We start from the raw sequence: 12,050 nt of genomic DNA on the forward strand, positions 1-12,050 counted from the left end.
AATATATTTTTTAGGGTTACGTAATCATGATGTTACTGATCAAATGATCTGCCAAACTGCAAAAGAGTGGTGCAGATCTACAGGCATTTGCATTTCAAGCAAAAATACTGCTTGATATTGACTTAAAACTATTCCGCCGCTATCAAACGACTCCACACCAGACTTTCTGACATTTTTGGATTTAAATCCAATCTCACCCTGCCACTGGTCCAATGTCTATAAGATATTATCCTGTTATTCTCTCATATTTCTTACTTTATTATATGGCTTCTAGATTCTTTGCCATCATCTTCTGGCACTAGCAGTGTGTCACATCTTACCAGGATCCAGTAAAAACAAGAGGAAGTATATCAAACTATTCATTTTTACCTCATATGGCCAAAGAACTGACGGTTAATTCACACGTATCATTACTATTGGTCAGATTTAATATAATTTCAATTTTCAGCATCAGTCAGATTTTAGTGAAACTAGATAATTTTTTCCTCGTTTGCAATATTTCTTAATCATCTTTAAATCACAGTTTTTGTGTTGTGACATTTCAAACCAGTTTACATTTACAAGTGACGACTCAAAAATCTTTATTAGCCTTTAAAGGTGAAGTTGGTGAATTGTTTTTGGTTTCATGGGATAATAACGTTCACGTCATATAGTAATTCATGGTGTATGAGAGGGAACTTCATCTCCTGCATTTCTTCTCAGCTTTAGAAAATCTATCTAGTGATGGGAGACTTTGGCCAATCACAGGTCTTTTAAGATGAGGTCAGGTGTGTGATGTTATAAAGTAGAACAAAGAGCAAAAAAGTACTTTGGAAGTAAGGTGGAGTGGCGGACTTTCACCTGGGAGAGTGGTATTCAATTCCTGTGTGAAACCATTATTCTCATCTGGTAGAAGGGGCTTAGAAGAGACACTCTCAGCTCTCGCATTTTCTGCCTACTGCAGCTTTAACCTCCCAAGGCTACTTTTAAAATTTCAACCAAAAAAAAAAAAAACACCCCTACATTCAGTCTGTAACAGCATCACAGCTATAGAGTCAGAATAGTTTGCTTTGGGCTCCCTGGATCAGGCACTTGGGAGAATTATGAAATACAATAAGTCTCTATGTCTCCATCACTTGAGAGAGATTTGAAGAACTCAAACTGTAAATTACTGAGTAAATTATGGCCTCAGAGCAACAGCTCACTGGCTCTGATGCCATCAAACTCCCAACTGAAATGCAAGTAAAAGAAGGAAAACTATACACATCAATAGGATGCTCTAGGATGGTAAGGATTAACAGAAATCACATTTAGTGTACCTTAGCCTAAAGTCTCAGGTGGTTGTGGCACAAGAGGCAGAGCAGGACATTTACTAATCAAACAGTTGGTAATTTGCTTCCTGGATCCTGTTAATGGGCACGAAATTGAACTCTAAATTGCCGAATGCATCACCAGAGTGTGACTGTGTGAACGGCATTAAAAAAGTGTGAAATGATAAAATTCAACATCTGTTTAAAAAAACAATATATAGTATATATAAAGCACCAGTCCATCTAAAAGGGTGTTTCCATCCACATCGACCACGACCATTTTAGCAGGTGCAGGTGATAAAGGCAGATCTTCTGTTCTATAGATTTATAAAAGAATATAATCAAGACTTTACATTGGGAAAATTACAGGTTAGTTTGTTAAAACTAAAAAGAAGTTATTAAAAATCAATACTTGTGACCAGTTTTTAATTATGTACTTGAGTCAAACATGGAGAGAAAAAAAGAAGGGACCGATAGTCTCAGATGTTAATTTTTAATCAGATGTGGTTTTTTTAACCATCAGCCTATTAGCAACCGCAGCTGAATAATAGAAGCAAAATTACAAGAAGAGTCAACAGTCAACATATAACTGAAAAAAACATATATAGGTTAATTTAAAGCTGACACAGATGATTTTCAGATGATTCTCTTGGACTGCTGCAACAAGCTGGAGCAATTCAAAATTCAGATCTGCTGCTGCGGTTTCTGAAACATCAATCTGCCACTGGAGTGGGTGAAGTAAGGGCCAGAGCAGCAAAGAAGAGATATAGGATGGCAGTTTTCCACCTGGAGCACTAAATAAATAAATACCTGGGGTTATTACATCTCTCAGACAGATGTAGTGAGGTTGTCTGTTTTATGTGGAAATGTGTCCTCTGCTTAGCTCACACAAAGTACAAAAAGATGGTTTCCAGATAGAAAATATGCTTTCAAAATAAAATTCAATGACAGCCAACAGACTGTGCTGTTAAAATCTTCAGCAGTGAATTATTTAGCAATAACTGAACTCGATATGACCATTTAACAACACCATAGCAGGGCCTGTTATTGATGTTTGAATGCACTGCAGTGATTTCAGTGTTTTGAGAAGACATTTAGAGTGTGCGTTAGGCTGCAATTACCTCTGGAACAGCATGGGGATACCAGACATCATTTACATGCAAATTCTTCACCAGCTCACCAATACTGTTTTATGTAGTTGTATTTATTAAGTTAAATGAATGTGCAATTTACTCTTTAAAAAACACAACAGAGTCAAAAAAATTATATTTTTCATTGCTATCAGTGAAGCCCTTTGCATGATAATGATGCTCTGTTTGGTGTTTGGACCAGACTTAATTATGATAATTGCTGAATGCAATCTTATTAAATCTTTTTCATGGTCTAAAGTAAATGATCCCGGTGGACCAGTAGTGCCAGTAGATTTTTGCTGGTTTTTAAATTAAGGTTTGGCACTTTGAGCCAGGGCATGAAGTCAAGATCAGTCCAGCTTTTCTCTTGATAACATTCTGTACATCCAAGTGGTTAATGCCTTAAAGCTACATTTGCTGTACATCTGCAAGCCGCTTTGCAACCAACCTGGCAAGGGGGCTTGATTCTATACCAACTGTCAAAAGCCGAAAGCACCATGGTAACCAAGAAATCTAACATGCATTTACCATTGTAAAAGGTTTACTCTTACCAAAACCAAGGTCTTTGCCAAATTCCAACTCTTTTTCTGAGACTATCAATGCCAGACAAGGGTGGAACACAACATCTCTACGCTAGTGTTCCCCAGAGAGGATCTAATGGTAGCCCTAAGAACTTAAAACTCAACTCTAACAGCTAAAAATTAGTTGCATTAGCAAATGTGTGGGGTCCACTACTCTATGGTGACACAGTGTTCTCACAGTGTTCGAAAATGGTCATGACTTTTGAAACCAGAAACCCACATTAGGAATTTGTGTGGTGGCGCAGGAGAGTCTATCATTACTGCCACCACATATAAAACTCCAAATCATGACCACAAGGTAATTAACACATAATGCACCACACAAAAGCACAATAACTCAGGTCATCCCAAAGGATATAGAAATGCATATCTTTGCAGCAGGTTTCATAAATGTATGTTAAACTTTAATCCATAATGCAGAGTAGACGCTGACAGGTGATGCCTCAGACTGCGTCTTGTTGATTTACTGTAATTCAGCTAATGTTCGTTATGTGAAATAATTTGGTAATTATGCGAATATTCTACACATCTAGCATCGCAGAAAAGCTCTGGAACAAATCGCTGACAGGAAGCAGGTGTTTTGTGGTCCCTCCATTTCCCCAGGGAAAGCATTTAAAATCTGCTTAGTACTGGCACATCTAAATGGTTTAAATTGAAATCAATTTTAACGTATTAGCACAATTTCTGAACAATAAACAAGATTGCTTAAAAGTAAAGCAACCACACAGAGCTGGCTCTCAGGGCAATTTCACACCCGACTTGTTCGGTAATTAATGGATAATAGAAGAGGCTGTTAAAGAACAACATTCATCACCATACCCATAATACCATTCTCCTGAGGTGAAAAAAAAATAAATCTTTTATTTCATAGGTCACCATTATCTCCCAGCTCATCTTATACACTCATATTTCATGTCTTTGTCTGAGCAAGTGGAGGAGATCACCACTGGCAGAAATGTGCCGTGGACGCCTCGGGTGTTTGCACTTTTCCTCATCTCTAATGACACTGAGAAGAATTTTCTTTCATTTTCCCTTCGTGTGAAACGTTGTGTGAGGTATATACGATCCATAGGTGCTAAACTGACATGTTGTGACCAGGTGTGAAGGCGCAAGACCCTTCATCTGTCAGCACAGCAGCTGCCCTGTGGGTCAGAGAGCACCCACTAGACAAATAAATGCTGTAATGTAATACAGTGCAGGCCTCTAACAATGGGGCTTCTATTCCTGAAGCTGGGTGTGCCTCCAGTGCAGAGGGTGGCAAAAAGTCAAAGCATGATTGACCTAAAGTTATAATCCTTTCAGGTAACCAAACCTAGTTTCTGATGCTATTCGTGCTTGGCAGGTTTTACACTATGAAGTAGTTTTCAGTTCTTTAGTTCAGTGCTGGAGGAAAATTACCTTACATGGAGTGGGGAGTCGCAGGAGAGGATGCAGGTTTAATTTTATCTCATAAATATCATCCTTCCTGCTTTGCTCCCCTGGAGCTCCACTGAATGCAAGCTTAACGTGTCCTACAGTTGGTGCAAAATTATAACCACGAAGCAGTGTAACTTCATTAAAGCTGTAACAGTATACATTATTTGAGTCATTCCACGAGAATAGCTAAAATTGGACTTGGATATTTTCACATTTTTTACCAAAATGTATTATTTATATGTATATCCCACATCATTAAGGATATATTTAACTATCAGAAAAATGTATTTTCCCATCTCAGGCATTAGTTTTCTTTTATTATTGATCATATTTTTAAGATGTAGTGACTGTAATTCTTCAACCCTGTTATGGACATTTTGGAGGCTCTCTGAATATTATCATAAAATGTATTTCTAAAGAAATCAATATGTTTACATTAGTTAGATGTCCCCCATACTAATTCAATAATTTTACATAGAAAAATGACATAAAATCACACATTTTTACCCTTTTAAATCCTGAAATGTAACTAATGAGTGAAAGCAATCTTTTCATTTTTCATCAAAAATTTAGTTTAACTAAGAATTGTAATCTAAATCAATGATCAGATGATAGCGCTCAATATTTTAGACAGAAATCAGCAAACATTAAATTATTTTTTCAACATTTTAAGAAAATTATATATGAAAATGTAGGTGTGACGGGGTTGAGACTAGCATAACAGGGTTGAAGATGGTAACAGGGTTGAAGAGACAAATACAGCTTTACATATAAACAGTTGTTTACTCTTAAATTCAATGTACAGGGCTTTCCATTAGCATTATATCTCACTTTGTAACCATAGGAAGGACACCAGATACAAATTACCGTAGAATCAAGTTTTATTAATCTCAAGTAAAAACAACCACAACAGCACATTAACAACTAGCAAACATTGTGAAGTGAATTGCTCAAATGTAACATAATGCGTGTGTGTGTGTGTGTGTGTGTGTGTGTCTAGGCATAAGAGAGCCTCATGAGGTGTGCTAAAAGTCACCTCATCCTTGCTCCGATAACATACAATTAAACTTGATGAACTGGTTGAACTAATAACAATAATAATCAGTTAACGATTTCAATGTGTCTGTCTGTATCAGTGCCTGTGTCCATGTCAGAGTGTTTTTGCATGTGTGTGCCTGCATCAGTGTGTCTGTATATAATCATGAATGTGACGGTTGTTTTATGAATTCATCTTGTGAGTCGGTTCCACACCTCTTTCAAGACTTCCACATGGCGCTTTGTCACAGCCCGTGGGGGTGGAATGAGTTCAAGGACATCATCAAACAGGTACCAGAGGATATCATCCTTATGCGGCCAGAAGAATCTGTTTAACCCAACACGATGCATGCATTTGACCTGGACTTGTGTTGTTTGTATGTTTAGAATGATGCCTGGATATAAATCATCATCATATCTGAGAATACACCATTTACCAATCAGCTCTGGACTTTCCCACTGGATTTCTTTTTCTGGATTCCCCCCACTGCCTGTCTGTGATACAGCCGTTTCTATCTTCTGGCCAAAAGTGAAACACTTGGTGTTGAAGCACTTGCAGTTAAACTGCTTCCGTGTTGTGCACATGCAGCTTACATCACGAGCCATCAGTTCTCCTGGAGCTACAGTAACGACCTGGTGAATTCTCATGGTTCCAGGAACAGCTGGTATCTGCTTCGGCATTTTCTCCATAGCTTCCTCAACATCTTCACTTTTCACAAAGAACAGTTTCACACTTGTGTTTGTTTCAGACAAGGCCCTGAATAACTCTTCTGCATCTGGGATGTCATGCCCCTTTGCTACCATCATGTCAGCTGCTCTTTTTAAGGCTCCCCCGACACCATCTGGTGCTCCTTTTCCATGACTAGCCTCAAAAAAATTCCAAGAACCAGCCTTGAATCCTCTTCTGTCCAGTTCTGTAGTGAAAAGGTAGAAGTTTCCTCGTTGTTTGTATTGCATACAGGGTCCGTCGCTTAAAAAGTGCAGCACAGACACTTGTGGATGTTGGCCTTGAAGGTAATCTAGCACAGGATTTAGGTGCTGCCATATTGCTGGAGGGCCTTTATGTCTACTGGGAGAGATGGTGCTAAAGCTCACAGGCTCTGAGAGTCCACCAACATACAACACACCAGTATGAAGGGTGGCCTGCTGATGTGAAGCCCCAAAGTGGACCGCCTGAACTTGAGAACTGTATTTACAGCTGTAGTTTTCTGAGAAGTCAACATGTATCAAAGCCTCGTCCCCTGACATGTTGTTCTTCAGCTCACGGCAGAAGGCATACTGCTGCTTGATATTAAAGTGATGCATTTTAAATTTCTTTACAAAGCTCTGGAAGAGCTCAATGAGGTCCTCTTGTGTGCCCTCCACAGATTTCTTGACTGTCACCTTGACAGTTGCCTTTTCTCCCTTTTTGTCTATCTCCTTTTCCTCTATCACCCACTGGGTAAATGATGTGGTTGCGGTGCTGTTGTATGCACTTGTGATGTGGACAGTTTTGTCCTTGCAATGGGCACACTCTCCATACATACAACTCTTGCTGGATGAGTTGCAGCAAACCTTCTCTATCAACTCTTCAATGTTGGCAGTCTCAATGAGTTTCAACTGACGGAGCTTCACTGCCAGAAAGCTGAGATTTTCATGCAACTTACACATGCATGTGTCACGTTCAGAGAGTGTTGGATTCACAACCCAAAAGGGGCGAAGATGACAGAAAAGGGAATAGGATATCATCTGGTCTGGGTTTTCTGCCAAAAACCTTCTGTGGATATTTTCTATCGTGTCCATCAGGAACCTCTTCTGCATTTTTAATTTGTCCTTTGTGAGTGTTTGTTTGGTTCCTGTGGTCATTCTACTCACGTCATCCCTGAGATAGAACGCCTTGATTCTTTTTTTGAAGTCTTCAGTGAACCTGCTGGTCATCTTTCTTTCAAAATTAAGACTGTCATGATGTCTAAAATTCTTGTTTGAAAATCCGAGGGAGTCACTTGCAAACTTTTGCATTGTATTTTTTTATAATTCTCCCTGTCGCAACTTTGGCAATCAGTTGCCTTTCTCTGTCCTTGGTGGCTTTTTTGTATTTATTCCTAATATCTTCAATGAGTGATTCATGGAAAAGTAAGGTTTTTTTTATTTGGGGGTTAACGAAGCAATTTGAAGTGAGTCGTGTTATTTTCGACTGTGGGGAATCCGAAAATTTCTTTGAACGTTGGCACCTTTTTTTGTATTTTTCTTTGCTTTTTCTTTCTTTTTCAAGTTTTTCCTGGAGTTCCGCTATTTGCCTCTTGAGTTTATTTTTTTCTGTTCTGTACTTTTTCCGAGCCACCAGACATTGCCTATAAAATAAAGCAATAAAAGTTGATTTGGGTGTGGAAAATTATGCCGTTTCCTCCTGCCCTCCCTGTTTCTAAAATGACATTGTGAAAGTGACATAAAATGACATTTTCACTATAACACTGTTAACTACCCATTGCCCTAACCTTGAAGATCTTGGCTGTGAAGGCTGCTCTGGGTGATCTCCCTGATCAGGACTCTGTGGAGGAGTGCTAATGTTCTTGAGCACTTCTTTCCTCTCCTTGCTCCTATGGTAAGCTGCTCTCCACATTTTTCTTTTCTTATGCTGTTCTCTTTTACTCAGTTCATTAATTGCTTTTTTCTTCCCTGCCTCTACATTCTTTCTCCATCTCTCACGCTCACTCTGCAGGTATCTCTCCCTTCTTTCAGGATCAGCTTTAAGGCGTTCCCGATACTTCCTTTGCCTTTCTGCTGCTGTTGTTGGTGCCATCTTACTTGCATCCTTAACATGTAACATAAATCACATTCAGCATGCATGCAGTATAAAAATGGTGATTGAATATAATAATAATTAATTTAAATAATTGGATAACTTAACAACCAAAGTATTAAAATCTCAACCCCATCACAATCTCACAACCCCGTTACAATCAAAAACATAACAGGGTTGAGTGTGACGGGGTTGAGATTTTTGCACAAACTGGCCGCTGCTCAATATAGTGAATACCAGACAGAGAGCACATGGCATGCATGAAATTCAAAATCACCATATATTCATGAACTAACAAAAAACGTTTTCATAAGTAATAGTTTTCTATCTTTCTTTCATGTTACGGTGTTGAGTCGTTGAGGTTGACGACCACAATATCACAAGATAAATGACTAAAATAAAGGAAAAGATGGGAGCAACTTGCCTGTCTCTGTGGTCCTGTTGTCCAAAAGACTTCAGTGATGTCACTTCCTGATGTATATGGAATTCTGGATCACACCATTGTATTTATGGGGGTGGGATCATTTGTGTAACGGGGTTGAGGGGTTACTCAGGTACAGAAATAATTGTGATTTTAATGAATAATTAACAATTAAATTTGAAAAAAACAAATAGTAACAACAAAAGAGCACAAATAGATGTTTAGGTTGATATCAAAATTTATTGACTTTTTAAAAAGTTTTATTTGGTATTTTCAAAGTAAACTTTCATCAAGGCCATGAGGGACATGACAAAATAGGTGGTGTCAAATGAAAAAACTGTATTATTTCCCATAAAAAGATAAAAAATTAGTTCATTTTTTTACACTGTATTAAAGGGTACATTTTAATATATATGTAAAGCTGTTTAAATTGAAAGTTTGGCGACCAAATAGATGAAATACGCCATAAGAGGTGAGAGGGACTCAAATTGTGCCATTTTCATGGAATGACTCATTTATTGCCCAGGTGTAAATGGATTGCAATGAAACTAAAAAGAAGAGACCTTCCCTTTCTTATGTGCCTTCAACCTGCTTTGGATTTATTTTTCACTCAGTCCAGTGGTTCTTAAACTTGTGCCAAGGCACACAGAAAGAGCTCGCCAAAAATTCAACACACACCTGTTTCCACATGCTGTACAAAATAGCCTCTGTCTTCTGACATGTCATTAATTCTTTTTTGATTATACCATCAGACAAAGGCATTCATGACAGTCGATTTGTGCGTTTCCACTCCACTAAAATATACTTTGCATCCATCATGTTATGGGACACTTTTAACTAATCAAACAAACTGTCTCGCTGCCTCTGGTTAAGATCCAGTGTTCTTATGAAATGAAGCACTCAGGCTGAAGACTGAATATAAAGACTGAATATAAAGTTCTTTTAAAGTGCAGAAGACAGAAAGAATTTATGAGCAGTGCAGGTTTTTATTCCAGTGATAACATATGATTATTATGAGCAGAAACTCAAACTGGGCAGCACGGTAGCTACGACGCCATGTGCTCATAACATAAGGTCGCAGCTTTCTCGAATAATGTCACCTTATTGATCCAAACTCCTGATTGATCTGACTGTTAAACAGTAAGTAGTAGTTAAATAACAGCTTACCTTACAGTTAACAGATTCCAGAGTAAAGCCAGGTTACAGCCACCTGGCTAACCTCAGCTTGCTTGCTTGGCTAGCTTGCTAAAGTTTGATGTCTAAAGGGTGATCATTAGTTTACTTCGTAGAAGAAAATTAACTGGCATCTAAAAGGGTCATTTGATTGATGAAGGGAATTTTATTTTGTTGGATTTAAGATGGATACTGGCTAATGATAGCGGCTAACATTAATAAAATGCTGAAAAATCTAACAGTAAAACATAGTGTCAAGTGGATAATTTCAGCTGATTCATCCTCTTTAGATCTTTGAATACTTTCTGTGATTCAGCAGAGCAGAGCCAGCTGGCTGACCTTATCCTTTTTTTTTTTTACTAATATTATCTCAATAAAAATAGTAAATGCAGTCCCGATCAAAAGTTTGCATGTGCAGTTTGTGTGTATGTGTCTATGAATGGAGCTTGTTGTATAAAAATGATTTGAGTGCTAGGTAAGAGCAAAAAAGCACTATATATATATTACCAGATTTACATGGAGAGAATAGGACACAATACTTGTATGTAAAACTAATTTATAAGTTCTCACAGAAGGTTAGACACTGTTTATTACTGCTGTATTATAGACTAAATAACTTGATTGTGTATTTAGATTAGTTACATGAGTGAGCCAGTAAGCCAAAAAAAAAGAGAGAAAGAAGCTCACCAAGTTCTATATTGGAACCTGTCCAAACAACTGCTCGCCAGGTTAATTGGTGATTCTAAGGTGGCTGCTGGTGCGATGGTAAATGGTTAGCCTATGCAAGGTGTACCCCACCTCTCACTTAATGTCTGGGATAGGCTCCTGTGCGTGGAGTAGTTCATCCATCCATCCTTCCATTCTCTTCCGTTTATCTAACTAAACTGAATAAGCTGGCACTGGGTGATTTCTGAACGAGTGCTGTCAAAGGGTTGAAAAGCTAGTCCCTTGACCTGCATAGAGATAAATAGCAGCATTAGTCACCAAACCAGTGGAGCAACATGTAACATGTGCCTGCAGAAGCTCTGCAGACGTTTTTAAGTTACAGATTTAATTTACAGTAAAAAGCATTAAAGACATAAGAGTAATTTATTCAGTGGTTGAAATTCTATAGTAAAATATTTTTCACAAGATGAAAATAATGGCCAATTAATGGCTCCGGGGAGTAAAGCTCACAAATTTTTGCACTTTTATATAATTTATATAAAGACTGTTAAAGGAAACTGAAGTTAGCACCGAATGTGAACCTGCTATTAGACATCTGTCCTTTTTGCCCTGATATCTCAGGTAAATCCTCCTTGCTATAATCCCGATAAAGCAGCTGCTCAAGGAGTTTTTTGCAGTAAGCAGCAAAATCCCATTTGCTGTTATGGACTAAATAATTTATTTGTATTAAAAAAATTTAAAAAAGTGTCAAATTTCTGAGCTGTGTTCCTGCGTGTGTATAATTACATCTCATTTAGTGGCCAATACATGCAGTATTAAATGCAAGATTATATGCTACCTTTAAAAAAATACACAATTTTCGATGCATTCTTTCCTCTTATCTGCCGTCTCTTTTCGTCTGACAGCTGAATTCCTAATAGTCCCTATTAGTGGTTTGTTTTTCGTGTGTTGACATTTATCATAGGTGGTGTAAGCTTTAAACATTTGAGGCATCAGTCACTATGTATTTTCCTTGGCTGTCAGCACCCAGCTTGAAAATTGAGTCATGATGTATTCTGCTGTGCATAGGCTAAGAGAAGAAGTGCTTATTTTTCAGGGCTGAGTGGCTTTCTCAAATAGAGGAATCCCTCTCCTCCTGCAACGCTGCAAGAGTTGCAGAAAATTGCACAGTGATGGGATGTTATTTCTCTTTTTTCCAGGAAGTTATTACTGTGCTTTCTGAATACCTGAGTGATTTTGGTATAAGAATTTGCTTTTTTACAAAAAAACCCAAAACATTAAAACATATCCTTCACATTTCTATTCATACAAACAGGCAGCAAGTGACGTATACCTTTCCTTTATGTTTCAGGAAGATTTCATTAACAGCGCCGCTATTTAAAGCTGCTTCTCAGACGTCCTTCCAATCCTTTCTGCTCCATTATCCCACACTCACTATGGGATAATGGGAAAGGTTCACGCGCAGGAGGTGTTACATTTCATCTTGAGTCCATCTCGCCATTCCCATTTTTTATCATATCAGACTTAAAATACCTTTTTCTACTTCACCATACATCATCG

General features: G+C 38.0%; 2 protein-coding genes across 3 annotated transcripts in view; one reads left to right on the forward strand and one right to left on the reverse strand.

The window, feature by feature from the left end:
• LOC102778455 (ankyrin repeat- and BTB/POZ domain-containing protein 3-A) overlaps positions 1-12,050 on the forward strand; it is a 249,547-nt gene that overhangs the window by 161,500 nt on the left and 75,997 nt on the right. The window lies entirely within an intron of this gene.
• On the reverse strand, positions 5,644-7,376 carry LOC148097903 (uncharacterized). Its single transcript, XM_087830728.1, has one exon. The coding sequence runs from the start codon at positions 7,366-7,368 to the stop codon at positions 5,644-5,646; it is 1,725 nt and encodes a 574-aa protein (XP_087686854.1). The 5' UTR covers positions 7,369-7,376.

Source organism: Neolamprologus brichardi, chromosome 17 (genome assembly GCF_056152115.1).
Source record: "Neolamprologus brichardi isolate AB-2024 chromosome 17, ASM5615211v1, whole genome shotgun sequence".
Lineage (NCBI taxonomy): Eukaryota > Metazoa > Chordata > Actinopteri > Cichliformes > Cichlidae > Neolamprologus > Neolamprologus brichardi.